The sequence below is a fragment of the Rhinolophus hipposideros genome (assembly GCF_964194185.1).
Source record: "Rhinolophus hipposideros genome assembly, chromosome: 11".
NCBI classification, from domain to species: Eukaryota; Metazoa; Chordata; class Mammalia; order Chiroptera; family Rhinolophidae; genus Rhinolophus; species Rhinolophus hipposideros.
In genome coordinates this window covers 18,360,534-18,382,287 of record NC_138057.1, presented here as the reverse complement: position 1 = coordinate 18,382,287, position 21,754 = coordinate 18,360,534, and the positions used below count along the sequence as shown (strand labels likewise).

General features: G+C 42.2%; 1 protein-coding gene across 1 annotated transcript; it reads right to left on the bottom strand.

The window, feature by feature from the left end:
* Positions 1-16,209: 16,209 nt before the first annotated feature.
* Positions 16,210-16,826, bottom strand: LOC308504838 (interferon omega-1-like; the record flags this gene model as incomplete). The annotated part of the gene is made up of 1 exon (XM_081066214.1): positions 16,210-16,826. Exon 1 carries the CDS (start codon positions 16,792-16,794, stop codon positions 16,210-16,212), a length of 585 nt encoding a protein of 194 aa, XP_080922340.1. The 5' UTR covers positions 16,795-16,826.
* Positions 16,827-21,754: the final 4,928 nt, after the last annotated feature.

Sequence of the window (21,754 nt, the reverse complement as noted above, 5' to 3'; positions counted from 1 at the left end):
CTCATGGATGATAGAGATGGCTTGAGCCTTCTGCAACTGGTTGTCACCAAACTCCTCCCGGGGGAATCCAAAGTCTTGTCTGTCCTCCAGTACTTTGATTATACAATACACAAAATGAAATTACCCCGTGGCAATTATTTCTGAGAGCCTAAAATGTGATCAACAAAACTAATTCTAATAAGAATTATAAAAATAATTATATTTAATATGCCTCCAGATGGTTCACATAGGTTGCTCAGTTAATTCTCACCATAAATTTATAAGATGCGTGGAAGACAAGACCCGTGAGAGTTCTGGCCCCTTCACCAGAGAGTGACTGAATGACATTTTAGTTATTCTTGTGCAGAAAACACTGAGCTAGTGGTTCTTGTTGATTAAAAAGAAAAAATACATATGCTACCAACGTAGATGAATATGGAAATGATTGGGAAAATATAAGATAGCATATACAAAACGGGCAAAATATGAGGGATGGAGCAGATCGTCATCATCGGCCTAAGCAAACAGACCCAGGAATTCAGAAATGCAGCCCTTCACCCGGACCTCAGTGAAACTGAGCGCGCAGACACCGCTCAGCGGCGCGCGCAAAGCTCCCTTCGCTGCGCCCCAAACGGCCGGAAGGGGGCGCCAGAACTCGCCCTAACGGACCAAGCGACGCCGCCGACCCAGCGGGACCGGCCTCCCGGTCCAGCGCGGCGGACTTCGGCGCCGCATCCACTCGGGCAACCTGGGCTTAGCTGTCCGCTGGAGCCGCGGCCCGGGCGAGGAGCCTCGGGGCCGCGGGAACAGCGAATAAGTTCTTCCTTTTGGCGCCTGACTGCGGCGGGGCAGCTCTGCCCGGCTTTGCACGGAGCCTTTCAATTTCTGGACCTGCCCCTGCGGGGATCCTCTCCTTTCTCGGAGAATCTTTTAGCCAGACCGGTTTACAAAAGTGCCCATTCATTCAGGGATTGACCGCTGGAAACCAGAGCGTGCAGTGGTATGTGTTCGGATTCAGGATTATTTCTGGGAAGCAAGACAAGAATTCAAGGAAAGGGTAAATAAATGCATCTATTATACAATATGGACAAGAAACTAAGAAATATTAGGACTCTCCAGTGGAATGATTTTAGGGGAAAAGGCTGAGACTTAAAGAAGCCCCAGGGAAAGGAAAAATGTGTGCCTATATGTATACATTAGGATATATATATATATATATATTTATATATATCCATATATATCCATGTTAGGATATATATGGATATATATATTAGGATATATACATATGATAAAATATATATGATTTCATTCAAATTTAATGGTTAATTTCTCCTACAAGGTTAGTTATCGAAAAATGTTTTAATATTTGAAAGTAAATAATAGAATTCACATTAAGTTTAAATGTTTTGTTTATGCCAAAACCAGACTTCATTATAAGTTCCTGGCTTTAATGGAAGAAAGCTTATCAGTAATATTTTCAAATTACTTTCCTGCTTATCTCATTTTCACTCAAGAGAATTGCCATATATGACAATATCTGATGACCCAGTAACTATTTTAAATAGTTAATTTCAACTTAAAGAAATCTTTTTTTCCCCTTATTTGTTTTAAGTAAGGGTCTTCTCTTAAGCATTTAGCTTTATACAGAGGGTGCCAAAAAATGTATACACATTTTAAGAAACAAAAAAGCTGTATTAAAATTGTAATAATACTGGGGGTGCCAAAAAAAGGTACACATTTTAAGAGAGGTTATCTATGTATTACTTTTGAAGTTGAATTGAATTACAGGAGCACTGTGTAGTTTGACCTTCACTCAAAAGATGGCATTAATCAAATGAATGCTAGCATTATTCATTGTATTACAATTTTAATACAGTTTTTTCCTTCTAAAATGTGCATACATTTTTTTGGCACTCCCGGTATATACTCGTAGACCTGGTTTTTCATTGGAAAGTTTTATTAACTTTTTCAAAATGTTATCCTATATGGATAAGTAGCATAAAACTTCATAATCTGTTTGGCATTTTATTTTGATGCCTACTGGATATCCTTAGGTGTTTTTAAAGCATTGTTTAGTATGGACATGAGAATATTTCACTTGCTGGTTGAATTAAAAATTTGTGAATACCCTTTGTACAATACTAAAAAGGATGATCTTATTTTAATTCAGAGGTAGAATTTTTGCATAATAAAATTATGAGCTGAGCAAGGCACAACTATGCCTTAATCACCTTTTTGGATAGCATGAAATAGTGGCTTTTACACCTTTGTATACACCTGTCACGGTAGCAACGACCATAACTATGTTTAATATGTCCCTAATGCTTTATATAATTTAATACATTATGATAACTTTGAGTTGTTATAGAGACCATAATATGAGATGGTATCTTGCATAGAATATAGTATTCTAATTACCCCTATTTTAAAGCTGATGATTTGCCCTAATCATAGAGCCAGTTGAGGGAAAGACTAAGCACATGCCTGGTTAGCAAGTTTACAGGCCACCTGAGAAGACATGAGTAACCCATGAGAGAAAATGCAGCAAGACAGTCGTTTTCAAACAGTTTTCCTGGCACAATAGTGTTAAGCTTATTACATTTATCACTTTTATTAACAACCCTGAGGAGCTGCAATATCCCTAACACTGTTCAGGTTACTGGGTGGGTATAAGAAATGTGGAAGCGCTTCTGCTCTGGGTGGTCCAATCAATCACAAGCATTTAAGTGACTCTGTTATAAGGCCCTGAGTGAGTGGGGAAGGGGGGAAGATAAAAGTAAAGGGCAACACCTTGCCCTTGAAAAGTACAAGACCATAGAACATAATTGGAATAAAGTTGGAATATATTAAATATATAAACCTTCGGTAGGATTTTTGTCATTAAATGAACCCTGACTCATTACTGTAGGAACTTGGATATACCTCAATAACAATATTTTCTGTGCAGTAGTTTGACATATTGATTTTTAAAAATCTCTCCTAGAATACCATACTTTTGAGGACAGGGAACACATCTTATTGTCAGTAATTAACCTGATGCTCAAATCTCAACCAAAGCTCAGTCCATGGTGGTGAGTGAATAAGTGCTGTGCTGGCTACGGATGATAAGCTTTGACATATTCCAAATAATCAATTATCAAGGTTTGGGCTTATAACTATATTTTAACATCTCACTTATTATGTTTGATCTGCAAAATATTTGAGCGGCATCTGTATAAGTATCTTGATAGACAAGGAAACAGAGGAATATAGGCTGGATTTAAAGGTAAGATTTACATAGATAAGCTGAAAAGATGTTTAGAAAAAGTGTTTTCATAACAATTATGGGCCTTCCTGCTCTTTCCTAGGGTCACTTTCAGCATGTAATTTTACAATTAACAGACGAATTCTCTAGAGAAGTACCTTAAAGAAGTGGTAAAGTAGGAAATTTATCAGAAAACACCAGCAAATATGTTAAAATTATTTTTAACAGGTCATGGAAAAAAGTGAAAAGTCATCCACCTTCTTTTTGAGAATAATGAAATCTGATTCATTTTGAGAGGTTTAAATAAGAAAAGAAATTCATTGTAAAGATGTTGTAGGATGTCAGATGGGCACTTGTCTTATTAGGAGACCACTTCATGGACAGTGTAGGTACCTGACCTCTGCAGAGTACACCTGAAGCTGACGTTATATAATATTGAATGTCAAGTGTAATTTATTATGTATATAGTCCCAGGATGTGGAGTACAGCAGAAGGAATAGAGTCATTGGAATTGTAACAGCTGTATACAATGTCAGAGGGGTAGTAGTAATGGACCCCCCAGAGCAGTTATCACTTTGTGATGGGTGTAAATGTGTAATTATTACACTGTTTTGTACACCTGAAACTAATTTAAAAAAAGATACTCAGATTATAAAAAATCCTGGTAATCTAACAAGTAGATTACCAGTAAAATAATTCAGAAGGCATGTTAATAATTCATAGTTCATAATCGAGCAGAGTTGATCTAGTAATTGAAGGATACTTACACCATAGATATTAATATAATTAAGTAGATTTTAGAAGTGTTGTGCTCAGATGCTTTACCATGCTCCAGGATGAAAACCCTCAATGATGAAAAACCTCAATTATACTCAGATGGGTGTATGATAAGAGAAAGAGAGGAGGTGAGAATGATTTCATGTGTTTTAACCTGAGAACCTAGAAATATGGAGTTGCCATTAACTGAATGGGAAACAATATGACAGGGTTATTTGTTTTTTATGTTTTTTTTTGTGTGTGTGTTTTTTAAGCAGATTTCACTTATGAATAACCTAAATTTGAGATGCTTGTTAGATACTAACCGTTAAGTAGGCAATTGGATATATGATTCCAGAATTTATCTTTGGAACACATCAGCATTAAAGTTGTTTCTAAAGCCCTGAAAACTAGATTAAGTAAGGACCAAGTCTATAGATTTAAATTGTAAAGAATTGTAGGCACTGAACACAGGAAAACCACAAATTTAAATGTCACAAATGAAACTCAGACTGGGCAGGCCAGAGAGGAGGGGAGGGACTCAATGTGAGTGTGGGATCTGGGCTCTAACTGAAGACCTGACACACGTGTGTGTGTGTGTGTGTGTGTGTGTGTGTGTCTATGTATTACTTGCATAAAACAGAGTTTGTATAAAAAAATGAATAACGGATTTTATTAAATAAGAAAAAGATGATACACAAGCCATAGGTACATTGTTCGTGGATAGTAAATTCACAGAAAAAAATATGAATTTCTAATAAATATGGGAAAAGCTCTCAATTAGACTAGTGTGCTGGTTTTGGAGCTAAAGTCTCACCTTCAAATCTGTCCTTCTCAACTCTGCTTCGTGATGCTGGAGCTCCAGCTCATTCCATTACATTTCTCCTTTGTCAGCAGATTACTTTTTGCATTTTGACTTCTTTTATACCTGTTACAGGAGAGGAATTAGAAGGCCGCAGTACACTTTCTGTTTTCCTGACTGGACTGTGACTGATAACTAGCACCAATTAGGAAAAACAGAACTAATGGTTGCTGCTAAATGTTATTGGTCACCTACAAGATGGGGAAAAGGTAAAAATGATAATATCCTGTGTTGGTCAATGTGTGGGAACATATCTATAAACTTATACACTCTTGAATGTAGATTAATATAGCCATTTTTATTCGTGGACAATAGGCAGTACGTATTTGGAATGTGCATATATTTTGATCAATAAATTTTACTTCATGGCACCTTCTTTTAAGATTTCCACTTGGTATAGGACACTTGGATGACACTTACGTTGACACAGTGTTTAAACTTAAAAATAACCAAGAAACTGTCAAACAGTCAATGTGGGCAAGAGTTAGGTAAAGAGAAAAGGAAACAGCTAGAAGCAGAGCTAGTGGGAGGGATCCATCCTGTGAGGTGCCCCACCTAATCTGGGCACATCTCTTAGTAGCCCCTCTGTGTATACACATGCTGTCTGATGGCCTCACCCCTCGTGTGTTTCTGGAGAAAAGTACAGATCTGGGAGCAAGACGTGACTTGTTGTGTGACCTATGGCCAGTCATTCATCCTCTCTGTGGATGAGTAGTCTTTGGCCATGGGACATAAGAAAAGCCACTGTCCTGAGGGTCACGTCCTCTGAGTTCTCTAATGCTGGCTTTTCTGCCTATTCGGTTATTCATCCTCTCTTCAAGCTGAGAGACTCAAATGAAAAGATGAATGTGCAACTTATTCATTAATTTTGTAATACAAAGCAGACATTAATCTTCCCAAGCTTTGCTGTGTAAGTGTGAACCTCTCAGTAGGAGGTAAAGTTGCTTCTCTAGGCGCTGAGTATGGAAGTCAAGGCCGGTGAAGAGACTAGAGCGGAGCCAGGATGAGCTACATCAACCCTCACATCTTCTCTCCTCCAGGTGGAAATGGTACAACACGTGGCTCCAGGGGCTCTTTTCTTAACATCATGAGGACTCTGCACCTATTGGTGACTCCATTTCATGGTTCTTCTTTTTCAGCTGTCACTGCACTCAGCCCTTTAATGATGGTGACCCAGATATCTCATGGATGTAAGGAATATGGAGAATGATTGAGAACACCTGGCCCTGGTGACATCAGTGAGCTGAGTAGGGGTCTAAGGTGAGCCAAGCAACTAACTACTCTTATCACAAATTGCAGGACCTGCTCCTGCGGCATTAGCGTGTACCTCCCTGAAGGAGCTACGCCATCGCTCTACCAAGCACGCATCGTTCTACCAAGCACACAGAGGACTCAGCACTGAGAGGCCACCTCCTTGTGCCAAGGACAAGATTGTACCTTGAACCTTGTACCAAGGACAAGATGTCCTAAACCATGACTGTAAGGAGGGCACTTACCCATAAAGGGATTTTCCAGGTCTGAAAATATCTTTGAAGACATTGTCTTTGTGCTCAAAGACATGCCCCACCCCTGTACGACTGATGACATGGCGCCCGTGTGTGCTGCAGTGTCCTTGGGAGGGACCTGGATCAGGTGTGTGCATGGATGTTTACATGGAGAGTGGTAATTGTCTTGATTACTGACAATGGAAATATTCCTGTCTCAATAGCTAGATTACTTTTTCCATCTTCACTGGCTTTCCTCCTTGTCCACATACTCAACCTGCAAACTTTTACTCACTATCAGCCTCATTTCCCACAGGCATGGTGTGACTGCCCAGTGACGCCTCCTGTCACCGAAGGCTGTGTGACCCTTTCCCTGCAACGACATCATTGAGCCAGGCACCATGTGGACTCTCTGTAGGGAGTGGCTTCTTTTTCTTAGGGTACCTACTCGGTGGGAAGAATTCCTTGTTGAATTCAAATTTTGTTTCGAGGCCAATGAACACCACAGACAGGGAAGATCCTTAAGTCACACTTACCTTGTTTCTTGGCCTTGCCATGTCCCTCTGATAATCCACCTCAACCATATCCTCCCAAACATATCCCTTCTAAAGCTCACCCAGCTTTGTCCACTAGGCGGTGGGACTTTTTCCGACATTCAAAAAGTGACTGTTTTCTGGACAATGCTCTTATCCCTGAACACTTTCAGGGCTGAGCTGTCATGAGCAAGGTGACCCAAGCTGTCATGTCCTCAGCTTGGAATCCAACTGTCTTGAAGTAGCTGGAGAGTGAGCTGAGTGCTACTTGATGTAGATGGGGATTTCTTTCCCAAGCCTGATAAACCGTGTTCTTCCATTCCCAGGTTTGGTAAGACCTTCCCCCTGCTCTACCTTCACTTTGGCCTCCTCCGGGCCCTGCCTGCTCAACTACAAACACAGCCAGGAGTTCTGTGTCCCTGCTGCTCCAGAGCCTGTCACACAAGGAGAGAAGAGGGGGAAAGTGCTCAGTTGTAAGCTTCCATTGAAGCTAAACTATGAATTGGGAGCTGAGCTGAGCTATCTAGCCTTCGTCAGGAATGGAAGGCGGCCTTGGATCAGATGGAAGGTGTTCTCCATCAAAATATTCAGGTTGTGGGGTTTGCTCCTTTTGAATTCAGGGCCTCAAGACTGAGAAAGTCTAGTTTTGTTCTTGGGATATGTGAGTTTTCTTGTCTTACTCTTCCTACAGACTGAGGGGGACATTTTTGGCACTGTGGCCCGTGTGACCCCAAGCTGTCCAACCCATGGCTGTTTACAGTTCAGAATCACGATGGAGCTCGCGGAGGGACTGATCAATCCACTTCCTGAGGCACAGTCTGTAATGGAGTTTCTCATATTTTTCGAGCCTCTAAACAAATGTCAACTTGTTATGCTTTTATATTTGTTTTTGGAAGAGCGATATTCAGAATGACACGTGAAGGTAACTGAGATGGTAGTGGGTGTGCAATGCCACTGTCAAACTCCCTCCCTCAGCCACTGAAGCTAAAAGGCAGCTCTCAGTAAGAGCTGGAGCTAATGTCTTCTTTTCTCTAAGCCCCCATTACCGAAATTCTAGAACCTTCTCCCAAATGCAGAAACAAAAGAAAGCACTCTGTTTAGAAAAAAAATATATGTTTGTGAAGAATAAGTTTCACTGTTTTTGAGAAACAGAGACCATCCGTTGTAGGGGATGAATAATGTGAGAAACAATGAAGTTTCTCTAATTTTATGGAAACATTTCTTTGAGGGAATTTTCTTAGGAGTAGAGGGTAAAGGACTTTGTCAGTAAATTTGAGGACACACACTCCTGAGAGACAGAGCCTGGGGCTGGTATGAAGATGATCTGATGGACCAGCCATTCATGGACCAGATTGTTGTGTCCTGGCTGCGGACACTGGTTCTCTGGGGAGCATGAAAGTGGGATATTTTTGTTCCCTCCTTTTAAGTACCCGAAAGTGTGGAAAGAAATGCCTCATTCTCTTCCTGATGTTATGCTTTGATGGAACTGGGGCTTTGTGCCCAAGAGCCCTTACTAATCTCCTGCCCTGAGCAGGGGTCTCTTCTTGAGATGGGTTGTCTACATTCCTGCATCCTCTATTTCATTTTCTCCTGCTACGAGTCTCCTAGAATCCTCATTCTCATTGTTGATGGATTTTGGTCTTGTTTGCTGTCCTCTCCAGTCAGGGGCCTTCCCCAGCCTCTGAGCAAAATCAGAGGGGTTCCGTCTCATGGCCATCTGGCATTCCCTTACCCACAGGTGGGGGTGGAGGGCAAGGCCAGGGACTGGATCTTTTGTGGTTACCCCTTTTCCCTGACCTGCTTGAGGGTGTTCTCCAAGGAGCTTTGCGGGCATGGCTCTATAGTAAGCCCTTCCTCATGGCTAGATGGGAAGAAAAAGTCAGAATTGGGTCTTCTTCATGTTAAAGTGTTTTATATTCATGATTCTCCAAGAGTGGGCCCCACCCCCCATGCCCCAAAACTGCCTAACATGGGCTTCTAAAATCTGTCAAAAATCTGGATGAAGGAAAGAAAGCCTCCAAGAGGAATTCTGGTAATATCTTGACACAGTAAGGGAGCACGTTTTTGTTTTGTGCGTGTATGTGGCGCTTCCCAGGACAGAGCAATGCAGAGTGGGGGTGCTCCTCATAGTATTGAAGCTTTTCATCTCCTTGCCCAGCGGTGTGTCCTGGACAAACACCCAGGACCCTTCTAGTCCAGCTTCTCCTTTGGGCCTCTTGGTAGTTCATTCTGTGAGTGACTCACCAAGCCACATCTGTCTCTTTCTTAGAGCCTCCCCACACAAAGCTACCCTCACAAGGGAACTTACACAGGTGCCAGTGAAAGACAAGAGTTTAAAAAGCGCATCCAGGAGGAGAATGGGGACAGCCTGGCCAGGCAGCCATGGGAGGTCACATGCTTCATGTCCCCAACTTTACTGATACTCTTTTCATCCTTCACCCCAAGGCTTCCTTTCATATTCTCTTCCTTATGGTTCTCCTTTATGTCAACTTCCTGTTGCCCTGGGGCCCTGGAATTGCAGAGGACAAACTAGCAAGAGGGATGCATGAAGGCATCTTTTCTGAAGAGAAAGTAGGTCTGGTTAGTGCCTTTATGGTGAGTTCTCCAAACTGGGAAAATAGGAGCCTGGGTGTGTCTAGAGAGAGTCGGAGTAAAGAGCCTATGTAGGAGGCTAAGTAGAATGTTCCATTGGGAATAGACTCTTTTAAGACTAATGCCCAGGGACTAGGATTCAGGGTCAAAGTTTCAATGACAGCAACAGTGAGATCACTTACGTGTAGGGCTATTTCATTTTGAAGTGTTTTCACACACATTTGTCCCAGGTGATCATCATAGCAATCCCACAAGGTTTGTGGGTCACATTCTCTCTCAAGGAGTCTGGAACTTAGGGAAGTTCATTTGTCCAAAGTTCTAACCCCCAAATTTTGCCGTCACAATAATGATTCTTTCCCTACATCTCCCACTGACACCTAGTGAGTAAGACCCATGGCTTGGCTCCATCACTGTTTCTTTCACATGGAGGAGCAGAGCAGATAATGGATTAGGAGGTGTCTCGTGTTCTGATTTCTTTGGTTTCTTGCTATAAGTCTCTCCTCTGAGAGCCCACCTGCTGTACGAGGTGATATTGCCAGCAGTTATGGACCTGGGACTATATGGAAAAGAGAAATAAGATTAAACCGGGGGGAGCCCAGGGTTGAATAGCAGAACCTTATCTTTCAGGGCTCCCTATGTTTTCTTCCTGCTTCTGCATTGCTGCGGAAAGACTAAATGACAAAAAGAGTTCAGAAGCTATGTTTTACCCTTCTCGTTCTAGAAGAGCAACAAACATTATTAATGAATGTGTGTGACTTTCTACATTGGTTTAATGAACATCTCTATCTGTTCCATATTATTCATGTTTAAAGTTGATCAAAATATTCTTTACTGATTGATTCTTCTTTGTCAAACTCAAATTAAAAACAAAACAAAACAGGTTTTGTGCCTGTGGTCCTTTACTGATATCTCAGACAGGGGTCCTGTTGAAAAGGGGCACAGACTCTTAGATCTTCTACGACACATCTGCTGCTCCATCCCGGAGGATTCTGCTCCCTTACAACAAATTAGGTCGTATCTGATCAATAGTATTTCAGAGGCCCAGTGTTGCTCTCCATATGTCAGATCCAACACAAGGAAGAGACTTGGCCCTGAGACCCCCTGAGATCGGAAGGTGGCTGACGGACACGGTTGAAGGACTCTGCCCCTTGGGTGACCTGAATTCTCTTAAGCCATTCCGTGGCCCTGAATCCAAGCTTTGGGGATTTTGCCCTGGAATCTTCTACCACACCTAAGTATATGGTCTGTGAGTTTTGGATAGAAGCCCTAGTCTCCCCTCTACCCCGTGCCCTGACCTTCCAGTTCTCATAGATGGATGATGTTCTCATCTTTCCAGAGAGTTCCCATTCCTGATGTCTCTCCTTTCTAATAATTGGTTTAGAACAGTGGGAAGAAGGGAAGGAAAAGCAAGATTCAGTCTCTTTCTTGGGCTGTATCTCGGGTTCCCTTACTTCACTATTGTCTGTGTTTTTTTGAAACATTGGTATATCTGGACACCACGGAATGCAGTAAATGCAGTAAATGACAAAGACGATGCCACCTGTATAGAAATGGGAGGTGGGAGGGCAATGGAAACAAAGACCTACGGTTTATTAACATGCACAATAAACTAGGCAAAGTTCTCCATCTAAAGCACACTGCTCGGGCAGCCGGTTAGCTCAGTTGGTTAGAGTGTGGTGCTCATAACACCAAGGTTGCCAGTTCGATCTCCACATGGGCCACTGTGAGCTGCGCCCTCCAGAACAAGATTGAAACAGCTACTTGACTTGGAGCTGATGGGTCCTGGAAAAACACAGTTAAAAAATAGTATTAAATTAAATAAATAAAAAAAGTAAAGCACACTGCTGCCGAATGCAATTGGAAACAGAATTCCAGCCACATGTCACAGTTACGGGACACTCACAAAGTTCATGAAAGTGGGGAAGGGGTAATAACAGAAAGGTGAATCCATCCCACCCCCCCAGCCAGCCTAGCAGATGCCACCACTTTTCATGGCCATTGGAATGCGTTCACTGGTCCTTACTATCCAACAATAACCCTTGAGCATCTCATATATATATATATATGGTAAACGTATATATATATATATATATATATATATATATATATATATATATGGTAAACGTAATACATATGCACCTAAAATATCCGTGGGGTATTTATAGGTACGTGTGTGTGTGTGTTTTCAAAGATTATAAGTGGAAAGTAGGAAAGACCATCAAAGAGTGGAGGGATGTTTATATTCCTTTAGTGCAGTTTTTCCATTCCAGTTTTTCCCCAGATACTAGCTTTTTTCCTTAGAGGAATAAGCTTGGACCCCATCATATCCTCAGCTTTTAGAGATCTGAAAATCTCTCAATACTTTTCACTATACTTCAGGAACACTTTCAGAAGTGTAATACACAGAAATTGGAACTATCCTCACCAAACAGCACAAGGAATTTTCACGCACTGCAAACACTGTGAAACTAGCACCTATATTAAAAAACATAAAAATAAATGTGCCCAAGATCTAGAAGCCTCCCCAGTATTGCCTTCCAGCTACTGCCTCAGCCCAGCTCTCCTGGCTCCTCACTCAGGACAGCCACTCTGACTTCTACCAGTCCTGATTAGTTTTGCCAGGCACACTTTCATGCCTTTTGTGTGTATTGACTCCATTTCATCCTGACAAAAATCCTATGAAAAAATACTCTTATTGTTCCCATATTGAAGAGAGGAAACTCAGGAGCATAAGTGTTTATATTAATTTGTCAAAGTCCCAGGAACTCCGGCTGCAGAGTCACATTCTTTAACCAACAAACAATGCTGTGAAAAACATGACGAACTGGAAGCACAAGCCAATTCCATACAGTTAGGTGTGTTGAAGAATAACCACTAACTAACCTTCTCATAGCACTTTTCAGATGGTTTCACATGTGTTCTTACAATTCCCATTTTCAAAGTTGTGTCTCAAAAGGCAATGGGGAGGCCTGAGGCTCAGAGAAGAGAAGAGACTTACCCAAAGGCCAGAGCTGGTGTGGTACAGTCAGATTTGCATACAGGATGGACTAGGAACCATTATTTTTTCCTCCTCATCACAGGACACGGGGAACCTGAGACCAAGGAGGGTTGAACAACTTGTAGTCTCCTCTTTCCTGCAGGCCGGGCTCAGTGCACTGCATGTGGCTGGGGCTAAACTTACATGAAACTCAGTCACTCCATGTTTTCTGGACTTGTTTTAGATGCTCCTGGAACTCTCAGATTCCCTGGAGGAGACTGGGTTCTGAATGGCCCTTGTGCTACAGATTTGCTTATGACCTCACTTCTACAAGGATGGGAGGAGAATTAGTGGGAGGAGTGAGACAGACACAGGGTAAACAGGGCAGAGGCTCGCTATGGATTTGGGAATCCAGTAGGGGTGCCTTGGCACTTGCTCTGTCCTAACAGTACACAACAACCTTGGGGGAGGGAACCATGGTATCCATCAAGTCCACGCAATTTCACACAATATAGATCTCTTGGGTGATCTTAATTGGAAAAAAAAATTGTATATAAACCTTGTGCTACTTTCTCATTGTAACAGGGAAGGATATTTTTGACCCAAACAAAACTCACTTTAAACCCTTTCATAACTCCCACGGTGTCCCAGAGAATATTCATACATGGCTTTCTGTCAGGTTGAAATCATATAAGCTAATTCAATCAAGCACGTGGGGTTAGGGAGATACAGGGTTTATCAATCCACTAGGCTTCACAATATTTTAAACTCTTGTGGTGGTGAATATTCTGTGTCATTTTAATCGGACTACAGGGTGTCCAGATATTTGGTCAAACGATCTAAATGTGTGCGAGGGTGGTTTGAGGTGAGATTAACATTTCAGTAGACGGACTGAGGAAAGCGGATCGATCACCCTTCCTAATCTGAGTGGCCCTCATCTAACGGTCTGAAGGCCTGAATAGACCAAAAGGCTGACCTCGAGTGTCCAAACGACAAAATATAATTCACTTGCAATGGAACTGGAGTCTAAGGCTTATAACAAAGGGAACGATGAAGGACTAGTAGAAGGAAACAAGGAAAGAAAGAGCCAATTACTCTGGCGGGGACTTAAAGGAGAATGATTCCAGTCCGGAGGCCAGCCGTCAGTCGTGCAAAACCAGCCACATGATTCCTCTGTCATTCCCACCCCCCCCAGATGTAATCAGTTTTGGAACAAGAAGGAGAAATCATGCCAACAAACTCACTGGAGACTGATTTGAAGTAACACCACCAAATTACTCATTCCTGAATTCTATCTGGCAGAATAATGGATATTAGTCCTTTTCAATATGCATTTCACGTGATTAGTGGACTCAGAAACGTGGATCATCTCAATATCATTAATACTCAAGAAGATGATATAGCTGGAAAGTTATCTGACTATCAAAAATCAGGATGACATTATTGAGCACCTACTATGGCATAGGGTCAGTTTTAAGCGCTTGCAATATATATTAAAGATTAGAGATCAAAGACAGAGACAGAAGAAGTCCAGAATTGGCAAGCCTTTCTCCTGAATTATTTGTATACATGTCTTATATGTCCTGGAGTCTAAGGCTTATAGAGCCTTAGACTTAGTCTAAGGCTAAACTCGTCCACGCAGCAGAAGTAGTAGAGAAGAGGAAGATAAAGGACAAAAATGTATTAACATATTACTATGATCTTCCCCACCCACAATTTATAGAGAAACAAACTACAGCATAGGCGAGGTCAACTGAGGCAAAGATTCAAAAAATCCTTCCAAATTGACATCTCTCCTAGCTATGTCAACAATTCACACACACACACGCACACACACACACTCTTTGGGGAACTCTGTCAAGCACAACACTGTGCAGGTTGTAGTAACACCTCCAGAATTCTACCACTATTCTTACACTTCAATGAAAAAGCTTTTGCTTGTCAGTTGGCAACATTAGTCGAGTTTCCCCGAAAATAAGACCTAGTTGGACCATCAGCTCTAATGCATCTTTTGGAGAAAAAAATTAATATAAAACCAGGTATTATACTATATTATATTACTCCCGGTCTCAAAGTAAGACTGGGTCTTATATTAATTGAATCTCCAAAAGATTCATTAGAGCTGATGGTCCAGCTAGGTCTTATTTTAGGGGAAACAGGGTAGAATTCTCTATCAGTTCAGAAAACATATCTGAACTCTGACTACTTGGAAGAACTGCCAATATCATCATTCCATATAATGATGAGTATATTTCCTAGTTACACAGTCAGACAGAATGAGATATTGGGAATGAGTTTGTGAAACTGGAAATTTAGTGTTCACATTGATATTTAACCATCAACTAGAACACTTCCTGTTAATTAGCACACCAATGCAGTTCCACAACCAGCTAGCCCAGCTCTAGACCACAGTGTTGATAAGGATAGTTAGCAGCACACTGGAGCAGGAAATGCATTTTTATCCTTTTCTTTTTATAGCTGCCCATTGCAGAGAGCAGCGGCACACTTATTCTTTTTGTAATGATATAAGCTAAAAAAAAACACAAAAAACAAAAAACTGTTATATTCAAGTATGAGGTCAATTCTTGACCCAGACAGCCTGTTGTTCATTTTGGAAGTGAATCTCCAGGATGGAGTAAGAGTTTGGATTGGAAGAAAAGCCTGCCCTCCTACATTCGATCTGGCCATGTCCCAGGTGGCCAGCGGAGGGCGCACTTCCTACGTGAGGACCTTATTAGCCCACGCAGTGAACTGAGCTCAGTTGATTCCTTTGACTTTCAGCACCAAGTTCATGTAACGATAGCATTCAGTCAGGTCCCCCAAATAGTCATCAGAGCGCTCATGGAAACGAAACTGCCTACAACGATTTTGAAAAAACAGAGCTCCTTTTCAATTTTTGTTCTTTGTGGCTTTCTACTCTAACGAGAAACCTTGAACCTAGAAACCACAAGGGAACCAGAGCTTGTGAGGGTGGGTAGAAGGATGGAGGGAGTGAAGCGATTGTATAAGGGACTGACTGCATTCAGTCAAGCAGGACTGGAGGGTGAGGGGGTGGGTGGGAGGAAGACACCAGGTGCAGGGATCAGCCAATCAATACCACTCATCTTTCCCACTTCATTCGGGATGACTCCTCTCACGTGTTTCCACCCACCACTCTTTACTGAGTGAGTGTAAATCCGTTACACCTCTGACATGGGTACTGAACGTTTTCCATGTGTTCCAGAACTCTTCTCAACTCCACAGAATTCCGGCTTTTGGCAGGCATTTTATGACAAGTGGTAGAACTGTTCCATAGCACTTAATAACAACTGTTCTATAGGACAAAATCTATTTTGAAATAGATTTGCATAAAAAAATAAGATTTACAATATCAGAATTTTAAAAACTCAACAAGTTTCCTTTGATAAGTAATTAATACAAACAAAATGCAAAATAAACATGTTTTGTAAATTTTAATAGCATGTAAAAATGAACATGTAATTACAAATGGGTTTTAAATATTATAAATATGATAGACTCTAGAAGGAAGTGAATAAATACAGAAATAAATTAAATAAATAAGTAAACAACAAACAAACAAACAAATAAGCATAACAGCAGTCACCTCTTTGGTGCTGATGACACTGGAGCTGAATTTTTTAACACAGTCTAACCTAATGCTCTGACAAAATATTTGCTGAATTAAATACAATCAACTCTGTGACTGAAGCAGAAAGAAGAGCCCTTTGAAATGACCACACACATGTGCAGGATGACGTGGCTCAGTCACGGGGAGAACCATTTCAAGGTGAGCCCGGGTCTCCATCCTTCTTCCCTAACCCTTCTTGCAAGCTTGTTGATGAAGAGAAGGAGCTCAGGATTTCCTCTCTGACAACCTCCCAGGCACAGTCACTGTACTTCTTCTGTTTCAGGTAGAGACGGATGCCCATGAAGTACCTCTTCACGGCCAGTGTCGGGCCCTTCCCAGCGGCAGAGTCTGCCTGTCCCACCTCCTGCACCAAACAGGGTTCCAGGTCTTCCAGCTGCCGATGGAGTCCAGTGAGGAGCTCGTCCAGCAGGGTCGTGTTCCAGGCAGCAGAGGACTGCTCTGTGAGGAAGACTCTGGAGGTCTGCCCGAGCATCTCGTAAAGGACAGAGGTGGCCTGAGTCTTCTGGACCTGGCTGCCATTCACCGCCTGCTGGGGGAATCCGAAGTCTTTTCTGTCATCCAGACACAGGGAAGGAGAGATTCTCCTCATTTGTTCCAGGAGCACGAGGTTCTCATTGCTGACCAGAGCATGGTTCAGAGTCAGGTTGCAGCCCAGAGACCCACCGGGGCCATGGCTGAACACCACCAGGGCCGAAAGGAGAGAGAGCATGAGGGCCATGGAGAAATGTGGGTGCTGCTGCTGGCCTGGCTCAGCTGAGTGTCGGATGAACCTAGTCTCTAGGTCCTCTGATGACATTCTTTCTGAGCATGGCCATTAAATAGGGAACACAATCATTTTCATTTTCTAAACATTTCCCTGTACTTTCACTTGCTTGTTTTGTTTTCATTCATGTCTTTTCCATGTGGTCTAGGAAGATATCAGTCTACCCTTAATTTTGCAATGGAAGTTTAAGTTTCCCAGTAAACTTCAAATGTGCCCATCGAAATGGATACTTACCAGTAAAATGAGAACCGTCTTAGTCCAAAAGTCAGAACTGTATGTTCATATGTAAATATTGGAACACATGCACATACTCTGTACATTTTTAATATATAAATACTGCTTTCTCAGCGTTAGAAACAAAATATGGCCTTGAATCTGGGCAAAATTTTTACCTTCATGGTTTATGTACAGAGGGAGACAGGCTCCCTCAGCCCCGTGGATTTGTCTATTTGGTTAGGTACTTACCACACTGTGTATAGGAAATAAGCTCTTCAGCACCCAGGACTGGGATTTGTTTTCTATTTTCTTCACAGCCGAGACTGGTGATCATTAGTGAGTAAGTTTCTGGGATGTTTCTCTTCCTGCTAGAATACATTCATGCAGGTCTATGTGGTTGCAGTTCACCGGGGCCACAAGGTTACGACTAAAAAAGACATTGCCCTTTCTTTCCACCATTTTGTAAGGTGTCTATAGGGCTCCTCAGGTCGTGCCAATATTTGCAGCAGGAATCCTGGTTCTTTTCTGGTGCATGTAGGTTGGCGATTCTAACACCAAGATAATTTTATTTTCCCAGCAGCACCTCACTCACAAGGGAGGTATCACCTCTAGAAACCCTTTTCCTCTGAAGTGACAGAGTGTCCCCAATCCAAACTCTCCTGACTCACTCCCTAAGGGCAGGCTGACTACATACTGAGGACTTTAAGATTCCCCTGCTGTGAAGAGATTGTGTCTCTGTTTGCAAAATAACGAATTTTCTAGTATCCTGGCCTTATTCACTGGATGTGCTGAGGACCCTCGTTCTCACTGGTGACCTCCTGACCCATGTCCCCAGGTATCAGGAGTGAAACCATCTCTCAGTGCAAATACCAAAAGTTTATTTTTTCTAAGTAAGTGGAAGAAACAGTTTTCCAATTGTAATCATTTCACCTTTAGTAGGCAAATAACTTTTATTTTTCTAGTATGGCTTTTATTGTTGAATGTTTTCACTTCAATTATTGGACACTCGTTATGCTCAGGAGAGCATAGGAGATCGAGCTGGGCACAGGAGATCGAATGGCGACGTCTCCCAATAGAAATTTATAGGACAGAAATTAGTGAACTTCAGTTGTACATTCAGTCTGAGTGTTTCAATCGGACTTCTTTGTTCATCCTTCTCTGTCTCATGTTAGGAGAACAATGAGGCCCAGGCTATTATGTCAGGGAGACATAGCCTTCTTTCCTTTTCTTATTTGTACTATTTCATTTTGAATTCAAAAAACAATACCAAGAATCTTAATATCTTATTTTTTTTGCAGAGTGGTTTACAGGGTGTAATCTGTCTTGCTCCTCTGGCATAATTTCTGTTTCTGCCTGTGGTTAATACAAACAAAGGAAAGTATAACAAGGGCAACGGGGCTTCACTATGTTCTCTATAATTTTCAAGACTTCAGATTTTCAACTTGCCCAGAAAGGAAAACTTGACAGTTGTTTGTGGGCAAAAATAAAACAAATATAATTCCAAATGTCATAAAAGTGCAAGATGGGAAGTGACTCTTTGGGTGACAAAATGACAAAGTGTAAGTTAGCAAAATTCAGGGCAGCGGAAGGAGGGAAGCCAGTGTTGAATGACACAGAATCAGGACATGACTGATTCTGCCAGAGGCTCACAGAACGGTACCTCCTGGGTCATTGACCAGCCTTCGGGTTGCAAGACCAGCCACTTCATTTTTCTTTCATTGAATCCATGTGTGATGAGCTCTGAGGAGAGAAAGGAGGAATCACACCAACCAACTCTCAAGGGACTGACCCCCTGAACTTCAGTTGCTAGAACACTAACCCTCTCTGGCAGGATTGTGGCTATGAACCCTTGTCTGAGTACTCTATCTACCTAACACATCCACTCAGGCAATTAAAAGTTTGCCTTGAGAAATCTAGAATTAAGAGTGGGATTAAGAAAAGATTCTGCTCTTAATCTGGATAATAATAGTGGTATTTTAAATATTAACACCAAAATTTATTGCACATTAACTATGTACCAGTCCCTGTTCTCAACTCTTTGAGATTATTAACTCAATCTTCTCAACCCAATTTGGATTACACTCATTTAGGAATCTGTTTGGAGAGAAATATAAATCAGGAGGGATACATTTTTATTAAGGTACCTAAGATTCAAGGTCAAAACCTTAAGGAGATTTGAAAAAATGACTTGTGTAGAAGGGCCTGTAAAAAGAAGTGAAGTACTGAAATGGGCATGAAATGTGTGAACCATGGAGAGGGAAAGCCATGAAACCACAAAAGCAGGGAAGGTGAAGTGATGAGGGATTTCCAGCTCTACTTCAAATGCCAAAGAATTGGTGTCTATTGTTTTGTATGTCAACAGGGTTGTGGTTTGTGTAAGTATCTGAGCTGTCTGACTTCTAAGGAAAAGTAGACGAAATTCCTTTTAAATAGTTATAAGGGAGTAGATTTTTCTGTCAAGTGAAACAGAAGTTTGCAGCTGGCTCTGGAGTAATGCATGTTCCATCCCATGCTCAGCACGCTGCTGTGCTATGAGAGCAAAGGGTGCTGGGGACCCTGCTGTTGGCCATGTCTCCGTGGGAGAACTCTGTGCTCTTCTCCCCTCTGAACTGGAATGACCCGGAGAAACAGCTGACAGTGCTGCCCATTCCATTGGATTGTTCCTCCTTCTGAGGACGTGCCCGCTGCAGTCCACGCTTTAAACGTCTCTGTTCTCCTTCCACGCGCTGGAGCTGCTGCTGACTTTCAACTCCTTCACGTTTCTACACGTGCACTGTGGTTTTGGGAGCAAATGTGAGTCCCGCGCATGGTGCAGCGTCCTCGTGGTGGAATCAGAGGTGGAACTGCCTACCACAGACCCGAATGATTGCCTGGATTCTTTCCCAAGTCGTGGGTGTAGACGGGTGGGCCGAGCTCCGTGTCTTTCCTGCGTTTCTGTGCGCGACTGGACGGACATCAGGGGGACCTGGACCTCTGCAGCGGGGGAATCAGCTGGAAGGGACGGTGGAGGCGGGCCGTGTTCACAACCTTCTTGGGAGGCTGGATCACCTCCAGGGCTTCCAGCTGGGGCTGCACGGGGATCACCACATCCCATCCTAGGCACTGGGCGTCCCTTCTCTTGCCTGGGGGTGTAAAGACCCGCTCAGCTTCTGGACCCGTACCTGGCCTGCGGGCTGCGCAGCGCTCACTCCCCCTTCCCCAGCCCTCGGACCCTGCAGCTTGGTCCTCCATCACTTTAGAATATTTAGTAACTCTGGGATGTGAAACAGGACAGGGCTATAGAGATTTTCCGGGCACGGTCACAGTATGAAACCAAATCGTCACCTTTTACACCTCAATAGCACAGTGGAAAAACAACAAAAAAAGTTGCAGTAAAAAACAAACAAACAAACAAACAAAAACAGCAACCAAAGAGTGGAAGGAATCATAAGTAGGAACATTTGAAAGGTGTAAGGCAATCACAAAGTCAGAGCCAGGTGAATCCAAGAAATGTTCTTGTAGGCCTGCTTCTACAGGGTCCCCAACAAGAGGTAGAGGAATAAAGAAAAGCAAGGACAAACATCGTTTAACATGGAAATTAGAGCCCTTTAACCCATCAGTTGGAGAGGAGCAACCTAGAGATTGAGTCTGTAAACTGAAGCAAAGATTTGAGAGATCCCTGCTATCTGAGAAATTAATTTCCGCTTCCTGATCAACTAGTTAATTTACAATTTTGGATAACCTTAATACCTCTCAATTCTACCCAAATGGATACCTGGCAGGCTGTTATTTGGCAACAACCGTGTTCTCTGAAATTCCTTTATTTAAGTTGTCTTCTCTCTTACTACCGAGTCACAGTGGAAGGGAAGCGAGTGGAGTCATTACTCAAGGTAACAATGAGAATTTTCTCCTGATTATATTATGCAGCTGGGACATTCTCCCTCTCTACGATACAACAGCTAAGGAAGTGGGCTTAGTCAAGTATGGGGTGGGATCTTTCCAGGACAGAGCCTCTTTGTAGCTCTGAAGAAATAGGTGAGGATCAGACTCTTTTGCATGGAACAGAAAGAAGCCTGCTGTCTGCAGACTTGGTTGATTGTTTTTGTCCCTCTTGGCCAATAAATGGCGGTCTTCCTCTGTAAAAGTTTTAATCATCCCCAGGGTAAAATTGACCTGGCTTTCTTGTTCCTTTTAGTTATAGCTACTTTTACATCATGGTAACAGGGACGTTCCGCAGTCCCAAAAATATTCACCTGAAGGAAAAAAATAGTTTGTTATATAGGAGTCGTTTCTGAAACACCTAGAACTCTCATTCAACTTTTGCTTTTAATTGATGGTTTTGTACTCTTAAAGGGAAATTGGTGACCAGAAACCATGAAGGGGCAGGAAACAGCTGTATGGATGGGCAGTGCAGGTGAAGGAGGAGTGAGTGAGGAGAGCATACTGGGAATTTCCACACTGAAGAAAGAGGAAGTGATTGTGATATGGGAACAAAGAAGGGGATTCAGAAAAGCAAGGTGGGAAAGCAGAAGAGTGCCACGTATTATTATTCGTACCATATAATATTCATTTCTGCTTAGAGACTAACTTCTCTTTCACCTATTTATGCAAGCCGCCATTTCTTTACTGTACATAAAAATAGATTTATCTTTGATGTGAGTAGTGACTTATAACACTTTCCAGAATTCCATTTTTTTTGTCTCCCCCGCCACACCCTCTA